The sequence below is a fragment of the Arachis hypogaea genome, chromosome 15 (genome assembly GCF_003086295.3).
Source record: "Arachis hypogaea cultivar Tifrunner chromosome 15, arahy.Tifrunner.gnm2.J5K5, whole genome shotgun sequence".
NCBI lineage: Eukaryota > Viridiplantae > Streptophyta > Magnoliopsida > Fabales > Fabaceae > Arachis > Arachis hypogaea.
In genome coordinates, this window is record NC_092050.1 from 27,066,231 (window position 1) to 27,084,852 (window position 18,622).

At 36.3% G+C, this 18,622-nt stretch overlaps 2 protein-coding genes across 5 annotated transcripts; one reads left to right on the forward strand and one right to left on the reverse strand.

Annotated features, from left to right (window-relative positions):
• Positions 1-260: 260 nt before the first annotated feature.
• Positions 261-3,031, forward strand: LOC112750047 (WAT1-related protein At5g40240). 4 transcript variants are annotated; one of them, XM_025798562.3, is made up of 7 exons: positions 261-601; positions 716-784; positions 914-1,027; positions 1,541-1,769; positions 1,877-2,035; positions 2,243-2,394; positions 2,657-3,031. In XM_025798562.3, exons 1-7 carry the CDS (start codon positions 420-422, stop codon positions 2,799-2,801), a joined length of 1,050 nt encoding a protein of 349 aa, XP_025654347.1. In that variant the 5' UTR covers positions 261-419; the 3' UTR covers positions 2,802-3,031. The 4 variants fall into 4 exon arrangements, with proteins under 4 accessions (XP_025654347.1, XP_072075018.1, XP_025654348.1 ...); XM_072218917.1 differs by having other exon boundaries at positions 301-601; positions 1,928-2,035; XM_025798563.3 differs by having other exon boundaries at positions 328-601; positions 713-784; positions 1,928-2,035.
• Positions 3,032-4,082: 1,051 nt separating this feature from the next.
• On the reverse strand, positions 4,083-4,985 carry LOC140179177 (uncharacterized mitochondrial protein AtMg00810-like). The gene has a single exon (XM_072217834.1). The coding sequence runs from the start codon at positions 4,983-4,985 to the stop codon at positions 4,083-4,085; it is 903 nt and encodes a 300-aa protein (XP_072073935.1).
• Positions 4,986-18,622: the final 13,637 nt, after the last annotated feature.

An 18,622-nucleotide genomic window follows, 5' to 3' on the forward strand; every position in this document is an offset into this window, starting at 1 on the left:
TTATCATTTAATAATTTTAACTATTAACTTCATATGAAATAAGATATATTTATTTTTGATTTTATGTGAAGTTGATAGTTAAGAGTTATTAAATAATTTGACAAATTTAATTAAATTATCATTTAACAATTTTCAACTATCAACTTCACATGAAATACCTGAATATTTTACTTTAATTAAAAGCTTAAAACTATTCATGAATTATGGCATTTATTTATTTATATGGCATATATAGTCGCAATCAACGCGAATTGCGCCGTGCAAACCATAATAACTGGAGTCATAGTCACATAGAGAAGTTCCCTTCTTAAGAAGCAAGGCAAAAGGTGTCTTTTTCGTCACGTATAGCCTATCAAGAAGAATAAGTAGTGTGATTAAGACTAAACAAAATTAAACAAACCAAGCAAGAGACAGAAAGAATGGTGAACAAAAATGTGCTCCCATTTGTGGGAATGGTGATGGTTGTTATGTCACAGAGTGGGGGAATGGTGATAAACAAAGCCGCTATGAGTGATGGAATGAATAAGTATGTCATGCTTCTCTATTCTTACGTCATCTCCACCTTCCTGCTCCTCCCCTTTCCAATCCTTCACTACTTCAGGTTCTTTAACAATTTCTTATTAATTAATCAATTCCTTCCTTAATTATATATATGAATTAGCATTTTCTACGGTCTTTTAATTTTCTTAATTTTCTTTTTTTTTTTCCTTAGCAGATCTGATGAGCGTACTACTACGCTCACGTTCTCCTCACTATGGAGCTTCTTTTTGCTTGGTTTGATTGGGTTGGTATTTGTATATGTTAATCTTACCAAAAAAGGAAACCATTTAATTACAATTTATTACATTCTACGTACATATACATATACACAAATTTGGTCCCATTGATTTCTATTATTGTTTTAACGGTGCAGATGCTCAGGGCAGATATTGAGTTATGTTGGCATAGAACTTAGCTCACCGACTCTTGCTTCCGCCATGCTTAACCTCATACCTGCTTTCACTTTTCTACTAGCTCTTATTTTCAGGTACCGTGTATTCTTATCTTCTCGGATTGTTTTTTTTTTGGGCTCCACAACTTTTATTAGTGTAATTTTATTGGTACCTAGTTCTATGTTATTTTGAACATTATTCCTGCTGGTTGCATTAGATTCTTGAAAAATTCCCGTGTAAGTAATTATTTGTGGTACAATCTCATAAAAAAGTAAATATTCATTCTTAAATGATGAATATATTTTAAGTAACATTAACAAGACATATTTTGTAATTAGTATACCAAAAAATTATACGTCAAGAATATTTTTAGACGAGGAATGCTAGAGAGCCATCAGAATTTATTATTTTTGAGCATCAATTACTCACTAATGTTTAAAAGTATAAGATAAAGTATGTTGTTGAATTATTAAACTAAAAGAATTAGACTAAATAAATTGAGTTGATAACTAAGTGTTGGTAAAAAATAATAAATTCTGATGGCTCATAGGAAGGATGGTAGTATTGTATTGTAAGTAATTGTAACTAAAAATGATTGAATGGTTTAGGATGGAAGAAGCATGTTGGAGAGATTTGAGGACTCAAGCTAAAGTGTTAGGCACTGCAGTGTCAATTGGAGGAGCATTTGTTGTGATATTTTTCAAGGGTCCAGCAATCTTGAATAATACACAGTCCACCACACTCTCACTTCAATTTTCACAGCAAGTGAATTGGATCTTAGGAGGATTCTTCTGTGCTTGTGATTCTTTCTTAGGTGCCCTTTGGTATATTTATCAGGTTAATTAATTAGTACACAAACAACACTACTCAATTATGTAGTATATATGTTACTTTTATTTTACTTAATTACATTGACACACATGATAATAATGATATGGTTACAGACTTCAATTGCAAAGAAATGCCCTGAATTAATGGTGATGGTGTTCTTCCAGAGCTTATTTTCAACGTTGGAGTGTGCATTATTTGCGTTGTTTGCAGTTAGAGATGCAGAGGCATGGTTGCTCAAGCTTCATACAGGTTGGCTTGCCATGCTATATCAGGTAACAAACAATCTCACACCCAAAACGTGATTTTTGTAAAAAATGAGCTCCTAAATCAGTTACTGTATATTTATGTATAACTACATATACTGTTTAATTTATTTTTAATGTGTATTTTGTATTCTAATATATATTTTATTCAAGTAGCTGATTTGGTGACTGAATTTTTGTACACACTTAAGATGGTTGTTGGTGTAATGTGTATAGGGAATAGGCGCAAACGTGATACGGTTCATCTTATTGACATGGTGCGTGAGAAGAGCAGGGCCTCTGTTTTGCTCCATGTTTAAGCCAGTGGGAATCATCTTCACTGTTTTCATGGGTGCAATCTTCTTGGGGGATCATTTTTACCTTGGAAGGTAGCTAAATTCAAATTCAAATTCAAGTATTTTTAAAAATACTATTCGTACACCAAAATCAGCCATTAAAATTACTAGACTAATTTATTTGTGTATAAATAAATATATATAATTTAATTTATTTTCGATATATAGTTGTATTTCAATATATATTTTACACTATTGATTAACTTTAATGGCTGATTTTAGTGTACACATAATATAGTTGAATATTTTTTATCTGATCTCTTTCTTAAGTGAATTCCAACATGTATCTGTGCAGTTTGGTTGGTGCGGTTATAATTGTAGTAGGGTTTTATGTTGTGATGTGGGGAAAGGCCGCTCAAGAGGACAAGGTTGACATTCACTACTTGGAATCAGCATCTTGTAATAATAATGTTCCCCTCTTGCAAAAAAACACCGCGTAGTAATAACTAGTGGAAATCCATCAACATCTTATTATGCTGTCGAAGCGGAATCGCATCGAAATTTAAAAAATGATGAAGCTAGTGTTGATATGGATATTAAGAGATTCGATGTATACAATTTTTTATGGTACTCTTATTACGTTTTGGAGAAGAAAAATACTGAAATGTGTAAATGTAATTTTTTTTTTTTGAAACGATATAATCTTAATGGATTACGAGTTTAGAATCAACTATACCATTTACAAAAATACTATATTCACACTAAATATCAGTTATAATATATTTGTGTATAAATATATATTGTTTAACTTATTTTTAATATATATTTTATATTTTAATATATGTTTTATATAATTAGCTAATTTAATAGTTAATTTTTAGTGTATATAAAATATTTTTTATATCATTTATATTCAAATTGTTTAGCTTCAATTAATTTGATCATTGGTTTATTAATAGAAGATACTTAACCAAAAATAAAGAAACGAAAGGAAAAGGATTTATTGATAAATACTTTATTTCTACATCACTATATGTATAAAGTAAGATTTCTCATTTCTTCATTTAATAAAAAATTAAAATTAGACTCATAGCATTTTTTAAGGAAGCCACTTATATAAAGACACAAAAAATATCTTTTTTTTAAAGATGTGTACACATATCATAATATGATTGTACATCTTTATTAAACCGGTTAATAAGCTATTTTTTAATAAATAAGAGCAAAATCGGTTTATTATAACAAAAATAATAAATTCAATTGTCCTTATTATAATTATTAGATCCGGTTTGTTCCGATCAATTTACACAATAGAAATTGAATTATATTTAAATTTTTTGATAAAAAGACAAATATATCCTTGATTTTTATTTTGCAGATATTTAAATCCCTAATAATTTAAAAATACAATTAAGTCCCTATAAAAAAAATTCTAACCCTACTTCCTTATCCCTGCCCAAGCCCAAATTCAAGCCTAACGGTAAAATAATTTGTAGCCTTCTGGATCGTGGTTTAAGGTTTGGCTCTCTGACAGGGATATTGTTGGAAAATAAAAGAACAAGGCACACACACTCACGAAGAATATAAAATGAAGAGAAATGTATTAAATGTATTTATGTGTTGTTATTTATGAAATGATTACATATGTATTTATACTTTTCTTTGACGTCTAAACTTAATACATCCTAATAAACAAATGGTTTAAATTAAAACTAAATATAGACAACTTACTCAAACTGTGGTTTCTATTCATTCTTAAATTTTAACCATCAAGTTTATTTTTAACATTCTCCCTTAAACTTGATAATTTTCCGACTCCAATCATAATCCTTAACTTTTTGAGAAGCATCATATTTAAGAGGTTTTGTGAAAATGTCAGCAACTTGATCAAGTGATTTCACATACTGAACCTCCACATGCATGTTCTCAATACATTGTCGAATGAAATGATACTTTGTTTCTATGTGCTTGCTTCTGTCATGAAACAGTGGATTCTTTGCTAGGGCAATCGCTGACTTATTGTCCATCATGATCTTGGTGGATTCAGCTTGCTCAAAATGAAGTTCCTTCAGTAGTATCTTCAGCCAAATTGCATGACATGCACAGGCAGTGGCAGCAACATATTCAGCTTCACAAGTTGAAAGAGTGACTATAGGTTGTTTCTTTGAACACCAAGAAATTGCATTATTTCCTAAAAAGAAAACAAAGCCAGTAGTACTCTTCCTGTCGTCAATATCCCCAGCATAATCACTATCACAATTGTCCATTAATTTGAATTCATCTAAAGTTGAATAAAACATGCCATACTCAAGAGTGCCTCTAAGATAGCGAAGATTTCTGTTGGCTGCCTTCATATAGGTTTCTGTTGAATTCTCCATGTAACGACTAATTAACCCAACTGAAAATAAAATGTCAGGTCTAGTACAGGTCAAATACCTTAAACTCCCTACGAGACTTCTGAATAATGTTCGATCAACTTTTCTTACACCTTTCTCTTTGGAAAGTTTGACTCCACACTCCATAGGTGTATTGGTAGGATTGCAGTCTAGCATGTTGAGTTTCTTCAATAGCTCTCTTGCATAAGCCTGTTGTGAGATGAAAATTCCATCCTGCATTTGTTTCACTTCAATTCCCAAATAATAAGACATTAGTCCCATATCACTCAACTCAAATTCTTGAGCCATTACCTTCTTAAATTCTTCAAACATTATTTGATTATTTTCTATGAATATAAGGTCATCCATATAGACACAAACAAATAACAAATTTTCTCTTTCCTCTTTCGCATAGAGTGCATATTCATGAATGCACCTAGTGAAACCATTATCTTAAAAATACGTATCAAGACGATCATTCCAAGCTCTTGGAGCTTGCTTCAGTCCATATAAGGCCTTTTTAAGCCTTAAAACTTTATCTTCACAACCCTCAACAAAAAAAACCCAAAGGTTGTTCAATATAAACTTCTTCCAGAAGATTACCATTCAGAAAAGCAGACTTCACATCCATTTGGTGGATTTTCCAGTTATTCTGTGCTGCAAGTGACAACAATAGCCTTATTGTCTCCAAGCGAGCAACTGGAGCAAACACCTCATCATAATCTATTCCTTGCTTCTGCTTATACCCTTTTGTAACGAGTCTTGCCTTATACCTTTCTACATCACCTTTAGAGTTCTTCTTAACTCTGTAAACCTATTTGACTCCAATAGCCTGATGACCACTTGGAAGTGATGCAAGTTCCCAAGTGTTGTTCTTCTCAATTGCTTGAATTTCTTCCTCCAGAGCTTGTATCAATTTCTCATCTTTGACAGCTTCTTTAAAACTTAAAGGCTCATCATTGGAGAGTAAATACAATAAATTTTCATCCTCTAGCCTTTCTGTTTGCTTATAGAGATCAAAGAGACTTCGATATCTATGAGGGCCTTCGCTTGAACTAGAGGATGGAGAAGACGATGATGATGCTAGTGGGGTTAATGCTGGTGTTGAAGGATCGATTTCGCCTTGCACTTCTTGCATCGGGGCTTCTTTTTCCTCAAAGTAAGGCAGAAAATCATAAGTGACTTCATTTTGTGTACTCCAGTCCCACTTTGCATTTTCTTCAAACTCAACATCTCTGCTTATTATTACTTTATTATTAATGGGATTGAAGAATTTGTAGCCTTTAGTATTCTCCTCATAACCAATAAATACAAGCTTTTAACTCCTATCATCAAGCTTCGATCTTTCTTGCTCAGGAATTTGGACATATGTAATAGATCCAAATACTCTTAAATGTGATACATTAGGCTTCAAACTACTCCATGCTTCTTAAGGTGTTATATCTCTCAAACTCTTGGTAGGTGAGCGGTTTGAGAGATAAACTGCACATGCAACTGCTTCTCCCCATAACTCTTTTGGTAATGACTTACTTTTTAACATCGTTCTTGCCATATTTAGAATTGTCTTATTCTTTCTTTCAGCAACCCCATTTTGTTGAGGTGATCTAGGAAGAGGTAGGGGATGTCGAATACCATGATTTTCACAAAACATCTTGAATTTATTTGAAGTGAATTCTCCACCTCTGTCAGTTCTGAGAGCTTTTATCTCATAGCCACCTTCTTTTTCAACGAGGGCTTTAAACTTCTTGAATGCTTCAAATGCTTCACTCTTTTGCTTCAAGAAATAAACCCATATTTTTCTTGAATAATCATCAATGAAAATAAAAAAATATGCGCTCTTACCAAGTGACAAAGGCTTCATAGGTCCACAAACATCCGCGTGGATAAGCTGAAGTGGCTTGGTAGCTCTTGATTTGGACTGCTTTGGAAAACTCTTTCTTGAATGTTTTCCAAGTAAACAAGCTTCACATAATTGATGAGGATGATCAATTGTTAAAATTCCTTTTACCATCTTCTTTGTTCCTAATTCTTTGAGCCCACCAAAATTTAAATGTCCATATCTCATATGATAAATCCATGGTAGATCTTCAATACATGACTTCAAACATATAGCTCCACCGCTTCTCATGTTTAACAAGAACATACGATTTTTTGTCATAGAAACCTTAGCAATAAGATTTTCATTTTTATCTCTAAGCCAAAGATAACAATCTTCCATGACTATCTTGTAACCATTCTCCATAAGTTACCCAATACTCAAGATATTATTCTTCATCTTTGGGATGTAATAAACATTGATAAGAATCTTATGACTTCCATTCTTCAGCTCGAATAGAATCGTCCCTTTGTCATTGATCTCTGTTTTTGATTCATCACTGGTACGCGAAATCGTGGTTACACTTTAATTATGTAAAATTCATTGCTCTTTCTTTCCAGGGCAATGGCTCCAAAAACATGATGCCAATACCATGGTTCACAATTCCGTGTAACTGACCAGCAAGTGCACTGGGTCGTCCAAGTAATACCTTACGTGAGTAAGGGTCGAATCCCACGGAGATTGTTGGTATGAAGCAAGCTATGGTCACCTTGTAAATCTCAGTCAGGCAGATATAAAGTGATAATGGAGTTTTCGAAATTAATAATAAAATAGGGATAAGAAACACTTATGTAAATCGTTGGTGAGAGTTTCAGATAAGCGTACAGAGATGCTTTTGTCCCTCTGAATCTCTGCTTTCCTGCTGTCTTCATCCAATCAGTCTTACTCCTTTCCATGGCTGGCTTTATGTAATGCATCCCATTGTCAATGGCTACTTTCGGTCATCTCTCGGGAAAATGATCCAATGCCCTGTCACGGCATGGCTAATCGTCTGGAGGCATCACCCTTGTCAATGGTTACATCCTATCCTCTCAGTGAACAATATGCTAACATCCTCTGTCACAGCACGACTATTCATCTGTCAGTTCTCGATTATGTCGGAATAAAATCCATTGATTCTTTTGCGTTCTGTCACTACGCCCAACAATCGCGAGTTTGAAGCTCGTCACAGTCATTCAATCATTGAATCCTACTCGGAATACCACAGACAAGGTTTAGACTTTCCGGATTCTCTTGAATGCCGCCATCATTCTAGCTTACACCACGAAGATCCTGATTAAGGGATCCAAGAGATATTCATTCTAGCTTGTTGCATGTAGAACGGAAGTGTTTGTCAGGCACGCGTTCATAAGGGAGAAGGATGATGAGCGTCACATAATCATCACCTTCATCACGTTCTTGGGTGCGAATGGATATCTTAGAAGCGAAATAAGATGAATTGAATAGAAAACAGTAGTACTTTGCATTAATCTTTGAGGAACAGCAGAGCTCCACACCTTAATCTATGGAGTGTAGAAACTCTACCGTATGAAAATACATAAGTGAAGGTCCAGGCATGGCCGAGATGGCCAGCCCTCAAACGTGATCTAAGATAGCATACAACTGATCAAAGATATTCAAAAAGACTAGTAAAAGGTCCTATCTATAATAAACTAGCTACTAGGGTTTACATGAGTAAGTAATTGATGCATAAATCCACTTCCGGGGCCCACTTGGTGTGTGCTTGGGCTGAGCTTTGAGTGTTACATGTGCAGAGGTCATTTGTGGAGTTGAACGTCAGGTTTTGATCCATTTCTGGCGTTCAACTCTGGTTTTGGATCCTTTTCTGGCGCTGGACGCCAGATTTGGGCAGAGAGCTGGCGTTGAACGCCAGTTTACGTCATCTATTCTTGGCCAAAGTATGGACTATTATATATTGCTGGAAAGCTCTGGATGTCTACTTTCCAACGCAATTGAAAGCGCGCCATTTTGAGTTCTATAACTCCAGAAAATCCATTTTGAGTGCAGGGAGGTCAGAATCCAACAGCATCAGCAGTCCTTCTTCAACCTCTGAATCTGATTTTTGCTCAAGTCCCTCAATTTCAGCCAGAAAATACCTGAAATCACAGAAAAACACACAAACTCATAGTAAAGTCTAGAAATGTAAATTTAACATAAAAACTAATGAAAACATCCCTAAAAGTAACTAGATCCTACTAAAAACATACTAAAAACAATGCCAAAAAGCGTATAAATTATCCGCTCATCACAACACCAAACTTAAATTGTTGCTTGTCCCCAAGCAACTAAAAATCAAATAGGATAAAAAGAAGAGAATATACTATAAATTCCAAACTATCAATGAAACATAGCTGCAATCATATGAGCGGGACTTATAGCTTTTTGCCTCTTGAATAGTTTTGGCATCTCACTTTATCCATTGAGGTTCAGAATGATTGGCATCTATAGGAACTCAGAGTTCAGATAGTGTTATTGATTCTCCTAGTTCAGTATGATGATTCTTGAACACAGCTTCTTTATGAGTCTTGGCCGTGGCCCTAAGCACTTTGTTTTCCAGTATTACCACCGGATACATAAATGCCACAGACACATAACTGGGTGAACCTTTTCAGATTGTGACTCAGCTTTGCTAGAGTCCCCAATTAGAGGTGTCCAGGGTTCTTAAGCACACTCTTTTTTTTTGCTTTGGACCTTGACTTTAACCGCTCAGTCTCAAGTTTTCACTTGACACCTACACGCCACAAGCACATGGTTAGGGACAGCTTGGTTTAGCCGCTTAGACCAGGATTTTATTCCTTTAGGTCCTCCTATCCACTGATGCTCAAAGCCTTGGGATCCTTTTTATTTGCCCTTGCCTTTTGGTTTTAAGGGTTATTGGCTTTTTACTCTTGCCTCTTGGTTTTAAGAGCTTTTGGCTTTTTCTGCTTGCTTTTTCTTTTTCTTTCTATTTTTTTTTCACCTATTTTTTTCTGCAAGCTTTGTTCTTTGCTGCTTTTTCTTGCTTCAAGAATCATTTTTATGATTTTTCAGATTATCAAATAACATGTCTCCTTGTCATCATTCTTTCAAGAGCCAACATATTTAACATTCTTAAACAACAACTTCAAAAGACATATGCACTGTTCAAGCATACATTCAGAAAACAAGAAGCATTGTCACCACATCAATATAATTAAGCTAAGTTCAAGGATAAATTCAAAACTCATGTACTTCTTGTTCTTTTGAATTAAAACATTTTTTTTAAGAAAGGTGATGGATTCATAGGACATTCATATCTTTAAGACAAAGTTACTAACAACTAATGATCATGTAATGAAGACACAAACATAGATAAGCACATATCATAGAGAAAACAAAAAACAGAAGAAATAAGAACAAGGAATGAATCCACCTTAGTGATGGTGGCGTTTCCTTCTTGAGGAACCAATGATGTCCTTGAGCTCTTCTATGTCTCTTCCTTGTCTTTGTTGCTCCTCCCTCATTGCTCTTTGATCTTCTCTTATTTCATGAAGTATGATGGAGTGCTCTTGATGTTCCACCCTTAGTTGTCCCATATTGGAACTCAATTCTCCTAGGGAGGTGTTGATTTGCTCCCAATAGTTTTGTGGAGGAAAGTGCATTTGAGGCATCTCCGGGATCTCATGGTGATGAACTTCATACGCCTCTTGAGCTCCATGAATGGGCTCTCTTGCTTGCTCCATCTTTTTCTTAGTGATGGGCTTGTCCTCTTTGATGAGGATATCTTCCTCTATGTCAATCCCAGCCGAATTGCATAGGTGGTAGATGAGGTGAGGAAAGGCTAACCTTGCCATAGTGGAGGACTTGTCAGCCACCTTGTAGAGTTCTTGAGGTATAATCTCATGAACTTCCACCTCTTCTCCAATCATGATGCTATGAATCATGATGGCCCGGTCTATAGTAACTTCAGACCGGTTGCTAGTGGGAATGATTGAGCATTGAATGAACTCCAACCATCCTCTAGCTACAGGCTTATGGTCCAGTCTTCTTAGTTGAACCGGGTTGCCTTTGGAGTCAAGCTTCCATTGAGCTCCTTCCACACATATGTCCATAAGGACTTGGTCCAACCTTTGATTAAAGTTGACCCTTCTAGTGTAGGGGCGTTCATCTCCTTGCATCATAGGCAAGTTAAATGCCAACCTCACATTTTCCGGACTAAAATCTAAGTATTTCCCCCGAACCATTGTAACATAGTTCTTTGGATCCGGGTTCTTACTTTGATCATGGTTCTTGGTGATCCATGCATTGGCATAGAACTCTTGAACCATTAGGATGCCGACTTGTTGGATGGGGTTTGTTAGAACTTCCCAACCTCTTCTTTGAATCTCATGTGGATCTCCGGATACTCATTTCTTTTGAGTTTGAAAGGGACCTCAGGGATCACCTTCTTCTTGGCCACAACATCATAGAAGTGGTCTTGATGGGCTTTGGAGATGAACTTTTCCATCTCCCATGACTCGGAGGTGGAAGCTTTTGTCTTCCCTTTCCCCTTTCTAGAGGATTCTCCGGTCTTAGGTGCCATCAATGGTAATGGAAAAACAAAAAGCTTATGCTTTTACCACACCAAACTTAGAATTTTGCTCGCCCTCGAGCAATAAAGAAAAAATAGTTGGAGAAGAAGAAGAAATGGAGGAGAGGGAGAGAGGGAAGTGTTTCGGCCAAGAAGGGTGTAGAGGGGTGTTGTTGTGTGAATTTGATGAAGAATGGAGGGCTTTATATAGGGAAGGGAGGGGGGGTATTGGTTCGGCCATATGGGTGGGTTTGGGTGGGAAATTGGTTTTGAATTTTGAAGGTAGGTGGAGTTTATGAGGTAGGTTTATTGGGAAGAGTGGGTGGATGTGAGTGGTGAAGGTTTAATAGGGAAGAGGGATGGAGGTGATAGGTGAAGGATTTTGGGGAAGAGTGTTTATTGGGAAGAGAGGATGATTGAGAAGAGAGAAGAGAGTGAGTGGAGGTAGGTGGGGATCCTGTGGGGTCCACAGATCTTGAGGTGTTCAAGGATTTACATCCCTGTACCCATTAGGCATGTAAAAATGCCCTTGCACACAACTCTGGGCGTTCAGCGCCAGGTTGGTGCCCATTTTGGGCGTTCAGCGCCAGAACCATGCTCTGTTCTGGCGCTGAACGCCAGACAGATGCTCCTCCAGGGTGTGATTTTTTCTTCTGCTGTTTTTGATTCCGTTTTCAATTTTTATATTTATTTTGTGACTCCACATGATCATGAACCTATAAAGACATATAACTAATAAAAATATTGTTAGATAAATAAAAATTAGGTTGTCTCCCAACAAGCGCTTCTTTAATGTCAATAGCTTGACAGTGGGCTCTCATGGAGCCTCACAGATGTTCAGAGCATTGTTGAGACTTTCCAACACCAAACTTAGAGTTTGGATATGGGAGTTCAACACCAAACTTAGAGTTTGGTTGTGGCCTCCCAACACCAAACTTAGAGTTTGACTGTGGGGGCTTTGGTTGACTCTGCTTTGAGAGAAGCTTTTTCTGCTTCCTCTCCATGGATGCAGAGAGAGATCCTTGAGTTGTAAACACAAGGTTGTCCTTATTTAATTGAAGAATTAATTCTCCTCTGTCCACATCAATCACAGCTCTTGCTGTGGCTAGGAAAGGTCTTCCTAGGATGATGGATTCATCCTCTTCCTTTCCAATATCCAGGACTATGAAATCAGTAGGGATGTAAAGGCCTTCAACCTTCATTAACACGTCCTCTACTTGTCCATAAGCATGTTTTCTTGAATTATCTGCCATCTCCAATGAGATTCTAGCAGCTTGTACCCCATAGATTCCCAGTTTCTCTATTACAGAGAGGGGCATGAGGTTTATCCCTGAACCAAGGTCACACAGAGCCTTAAAGATCATGGTGCCTATGGTACAAGGTATTATGAACTTTCCAGAATCCTGTCTCTTCTGAGGCAATGTCAGTTGATCCAGATCACTTAGTTCATTGATGAACAAGGGAGGTTCAACTTCCCAAGTATCAATGCCAAATAATTTGGCATTCAGTTTCATGATTGCACCAAGGAACTTGGCAGTTTGCTCTTCAGTAACATCCTCATTCTCTTCAGAAGAGGAATACTCATCAGAGCTCATGAATGGCATAAGGAGGTTCAATGGGATCTCTATGGTCTCTAGATGAGCCTCAGAGTCCTTTGGTTCCTCAGAGGGAAGCTCCTTATTGATCACTGGACGTCCCAGGAGGTCTTCCTCCTTGGGATTCACGTCCTCCCCTTCCCTTACAGGTTCGGCCATGGCGCTTATGTCAATGGCCTTGCACTCTCCTTTTGGATTCTCTTATGTATTACTTGGGAGAGTACTAGGAGGGATTTCAGTGATCCTTTTACTCAGCTGGCCCACTTGTGCTTCCAAATTTCTAATGGAAGACCTTGTTTCATTCATGAAACTTACAGTGGCCTTAGATAGATCAGAGACTAGATTTGCTAAATTAGAAGCATTTTGTTCAGAGTTCTCTGTCTGTTGCTGAGTGGATGATGGAAAAGGTTTACTATTGTTAAACCTGTTTCTTCCACCATTATTAAAGCCTTGTTGAGGCTTTTGATCCTTCCATGAGAAATTGGGGTGATTTCTCCATGATGAGTTATAGGTGTTTCCATAAGGTTCACCTAAGTAATTTACCTCTGCTATTGCAGGGTTCTCAGGATCATAAGCTTCTTCTGCATAAGAAGCCTCTTGAGTACTGTTGGATGCAGCTTGCATTCCATTCAGACTCTGAGAAATCATATTGACTTGCTGAGTCAATAATTTGTTCTGAGCCAATATGGCATTCAGAGTATCAACCTCAAGAACTCCCTTCTTCATAGGCGTCCCATTGTTCACAGGATTCCTTTCAGAAGTGTACATGAACTGGTTATTAGCAACCATTTCAATGAGTTCTTGAGCTTCTGCAGGCGTTTTCTTTAGGTGAATGGATCCACCTGCAGAGGTATCCAATGACATCTTTGATAGCTCAGATAAACCATCATAGAATATATCTAGGATGGTCCATTCTGAAAGCATGTCAGAAGGACGCTTTTTGGTCAACTGTTTGTATCTTTCCCAAGCTTCATAGAGGGATTCACCTTCTTTCTGTCTGAAGGTTTGAACATCAGCTCTAAGCTTGCTCAGATTTTGAGGAGGAAAGTACTTGGCTAAGAAAGCCGTGACCAGCTTATCCCAAGAGTTCAGGCTGTCTTTAGGTTGAGAGTCCAACCATAATCTAGCTCTGTCTCTTACAGCAAAAGGGAAAAGCATGAGCCTGTAGACTTCAGGATCTACTCCATTAGTCTTAACAGTATCACAGATCTGCAAGAATTCAGTTAAGAACTGAAAAGGATCTTCAGATGGAAGTCCATGAAACTTGCAGTTCTGCTGCATCAGAGAAACTAGCTGAGGTTTCAGCTCAAAGTTGTTTGCTCCAATGGCAGGAATGGAGATGCTTCTTCCATGTAAATTGGAATTAGGTACAGTAAAGTCACCAAGCATCTTCCTTACATTATTATTATTTTCAGCTGACATCTCCTCTTCTTGTTCGAAAATTGCTGAAAGGTTATCTCTGGATTGTTGTATTTTAGCTTCTCTTAGTTTCCTTTTTAGAGTCCTTTCAGGTTCTGGATCTGCTTCCACAAGAATGTTCTTGTCCTTGCTCCTGCTCATATGACAAAGAAGAGGGCACAGAAAAATAATAATAATAGAAATCCTTTATACCACAGTATAGGGATTCCTTTGTGAGTGAAAGAAAAGAGGGAGATAAGGAATGTAATGTAATGGAAGAAACACAACTGTGAGGAGGGTTGAGATGTGAGATGAGATGTTAGTAAATGAATAAATAAATAGAATAAGATGGGAGAGAGAGAATTTCCGAAAATAATTTTTAAAAAAGAGTTAGTGTTTTTCGAAAATAGTTTTTGAAAAAGGTTAGTATTTTTCGAAAAAAAAAATTTTAAAAATCAAAAGTAAAAATAATTAGTTAATAAAAAAGAAATTTTTGAAAAAGAGGGAAGATATTTTCGAAAATTAGAGAGAGAAAGAGAGAGAGTTAGTTAGGTAGTTTTGAAAAAGTTAAGAAACAAACAAAAAGTTAGTTAGTTAGTTGAAACAAATTTTGGAAAGAAGTTAGGAAGTTAGAAAAGATATTTTGAAATCATATTTTTGAAAAAGGTAAGATAAGAAGATATTTTTGAAAAGATATGATTGAAATTAGTTTTGAAAAAGATTTGATTTTCTTAAAATCACAATTAATGACTTGATTCACAAGAAATCACAAGATATGATTCTAAAACTTAAAGTTTGAATCTTTCTTAACAAGCAAGTAACAAACTTCAAATTTTTGAATCAAAACATTAATTGATTATGTTATTTCGAAAATTTGATATAAAAATAAGAAAAATATTTTTGAAAAATATTTTTAGAATTTTCGAAAATAACTAAGAATTTTGAAAAAGATTTTATTTTTGAAAAAGATTTTGAAAAAGATAAGATTTTCAAATTGAAAATTTGATTTGACTCATAAGAAACAACTTGATTTTAAAAATTTTTGAAAAAGTCAACTCAAATTTTCGAATTTGATGAGAGAGAAAGGGAAAGATATTTTTTTGATTTTTTTGAATTTTTATGAAAACATGAAAATGATGCAATGCATGAAGTTTTTAGATCAAAACATGAATGTATGCAAGAATGCTATGAATGTCAAGATGAACACCAAGAACATTATGAATGTCAAGATGAACATCAAAGACACAATTTTGAAAAATCTTTAATGCAAAGAAAACATGCAATACACCAAACTTAGAATTCTTTAATGCTTAGACACTAAGAATTCAAGAATGCATATGAAAAATAAGAAAAGACACAAAACATGCAAATGCAAAGATCAAACAAGAAGACTTACCAAGAACAACTTGAAGATCATGAAGAACACTATGAATGCATGAAATTTTCGAAAAATGCAAGATGCACATGCAATTGACACCAAACTTATAACATGACACATGACTCAAACAAGAAACACAAAAAATATTTTTGATTTTTATGATTTTCTAAATTTTTTTTTATTTTATATTTTTCGAAAATTATTTAGAAAAAAGAAAAATAAGGATTCCAAAATTTTTTAATATGAATTCCAGGAATCTTATGCTCTTTGGTCTAAAGCTCCAATCAAAGGGTCAGGCATGGCTTAATAGCCAGCCAAGCTTTAGTATGTAAATTACATCCATTGAGGTGATTAGTTGAAGACCAATCCCAAAGCAATTTGGGTATGGCTTTACAGCCAGATAGGATTCAACATGTTCATGAAATACTAGAATTCATTCTTAAAAATTCTGAAGAAAAATATATTTTTGAAAACATTTTTTTTTCGAAAACAGAGGAGAAATTTTTGAAAGATTTTTGAAAAATTTTTGAAAATAAAACAAAAAGAAAATTACCTAATCTGAGTAACAAGATGAACCGTCAGTTGTCCAAACTCAAACAATCCCCGGCAACGGCGCCAAAAACTTGGTACGCGGAATCGTGATTACACTTTAATTATGTAAAATTCATTGCTCTTTCTTTCCATGGCAATGGCTCCAAAAACATGATGCCAATACCATGGTTCACAATTCCGTGTAACTGACCAGCAAGTGCACTGGGTCGTCCAAGTAATACCTTACGTGAGTAAGGGTCGAATCCCACGGAGATTGTTGGTATGAAGCAAGCTATGGTCACCTTGTAAATCTCAATCAGGCAGATATAAAGTGATAATGGAGTTTTCGAAATTAATAATAAAATAGGGATAAGAAACACTTATGTAAATCGTTGGTGAGAGTTTCAGATAAGTGTACAGAGATGCTTTTGTCCCTCTGAATCTCTGCTTTCCTGCTGTCTTCATCCAATCAGTCTTACTCCTTTCCATGGCTGGCTTTATGTAATGCATCCCATTGTCAATGGCTACTTTCGGTCATCTCTCGGGAAAATGATCCAATGCCCTGTCACGGCATGGCTAATCGTCTGGAGGCATCACCCTTGTCAATGGTTGCATCCTATCCTCTCAGTGAACAATATGCTAACATGCTCTGTCACAGCACGGCTATTCATCTGTCGGTTCTCGATCATGTCGGAATAGAATCCATTGATTCTTTTGCGTTCTGTCACTACGCCCAACAATCGCGAGTTTGAAGCTCGTCACAGTCATTCAATCATTGAATCCTACTCGGAATACCACAGACAAGGTTTAGACTTTCCGGATTCTCTTGAATGCCGCCATCATTATAGCTTACACCACGAAGATCCTGATTAAGGGATCCAAGAGATATTCATTCTAGCTTGTTGCATGTAGAACGGAAGTGTTTGTCAGGCACGCGTTCATAAGGGAGAAGGATGATGAGCGTCACATAATCATCACCTTCATCACGTTCTTGGGTGCGAATGGATATCTTAGAAGCGAAATAAGATGAATTGAATAGAAAACAGTAGTACTTTGCATTAATCTTTGAGGAACAGCAGAGCTCCACACCTTAATCTATGGAGTGTAGAAACTCTACCGTATGAAAATACATAAGTGAAGGTCCAGGCATGGCCGAGATGTCCAGCCCTCAAACGTGATCTAAGATAGCATACAACTGATCAAAGATATTCAAAAAGACTAGTAAAAGGTCCTATTTATAATAAACTAGCTACTAGGGTTTACATGAGTAAGTAATTGATGCATAAATCCACTTCCGGGGCCCACTTGGTGTGTGCTTGGGCTGAGCTTTGAGTGTTACACGTGCAGAGGTCATTTGTGGAGTTGAACGCCAGGTTTTGATCCATTTCTGGCGTTCAACTCTGGTTTTGGATCCTTTTCTGGCGCTGGACGCCAGATTTGGGCAGAGAGCTGGCGTTGAACGCCAGTTTACATCATCTATTCTTGGCCAAAGTATGGACTATTATATATTGCGGGAAAGCTCTGGATGTCTACTTTCCAACGCAATTGAAAGCGTGCCATTTTGAGTTCTATAACTCCAGAAAATCCATTTTGAGTGCAGGGAGGTCAGAATCCAACAGCATCAGCAGTCCTTCTTCAACCTCTGAATCTGATTTTTGCTCAAGTCCCTCAATTTCAGCCAGAAAATACCTGAAATCACAGAAAAACACACAAACTCATAGTAAAGTCCAGAAATGTAAATTTAACATAAAAACTAATGAAAACATCCCTAAAAGTAACTAGATCCTACTAAAAACATACTAAAAACAATGCCAAAAAGTGTATAAATTATCCGCTCATCAATCACCAAAACGCACGTGTCCTTTTACATTGGTGTCGAGTGCTATAAATTTACTCCTATCACCTGTCATATGGTTGCTAGCTCCATTGTCAAGATACCACGTACTATCTTCAGAATTTTGATCTTTCTTGAGCGTAAGGAATAATGTTGGTTCTTCAACATCTTCACTGTGCACAACAAGTTTATTTTCTTCTTCTTTGGATGTCTGACACTCCCAAGAATAATGTCCATTCTTTCCACATGAATAGCATTCAATGTGTCTTTTGTCAACTGTTCTTCCTCTTTCACGACCTCGAGAAAAATTTTGATTTCTTTTCTCTTGAGAGTAATTTTTCTCATCTCTTCCTCTTCCGTAACCACGTCCTCGTCCTCGTCCACGGCCTCAACCTCGTCCTTGTCTTCCACTTTCGTTGGTTTCTCCTCTAGCATTCCACGAAAGTGTTGCCTGCAAGACATGCTCCACACGTTCTTGCTTGCCTTTATCCATTCTTTCTTCATGGGCTCGTAAGGAACCATTCAACTAATCAATGGACATCGTATCCAAATTTTTGGACTCCTCAATGGCTACCACCACATGGTAAAATTTTGAGTTGAGAGAACGAAGGATTTTCTCAATAACACGAACATCTTCTAATTTTTCTCCAAGCCTTTTCATTTGGTGCACTACCGTCAAAACTTTGGTGAAATAATCCGAAATGAATTCAGTCTTCTTCATCATTAGAGACTCAAACTCAGCCCTTAGAGTTTGAAGATGAACCTTCTTCACCTTTTCAACTCCTATGACGAAATTTTGAAGAGTA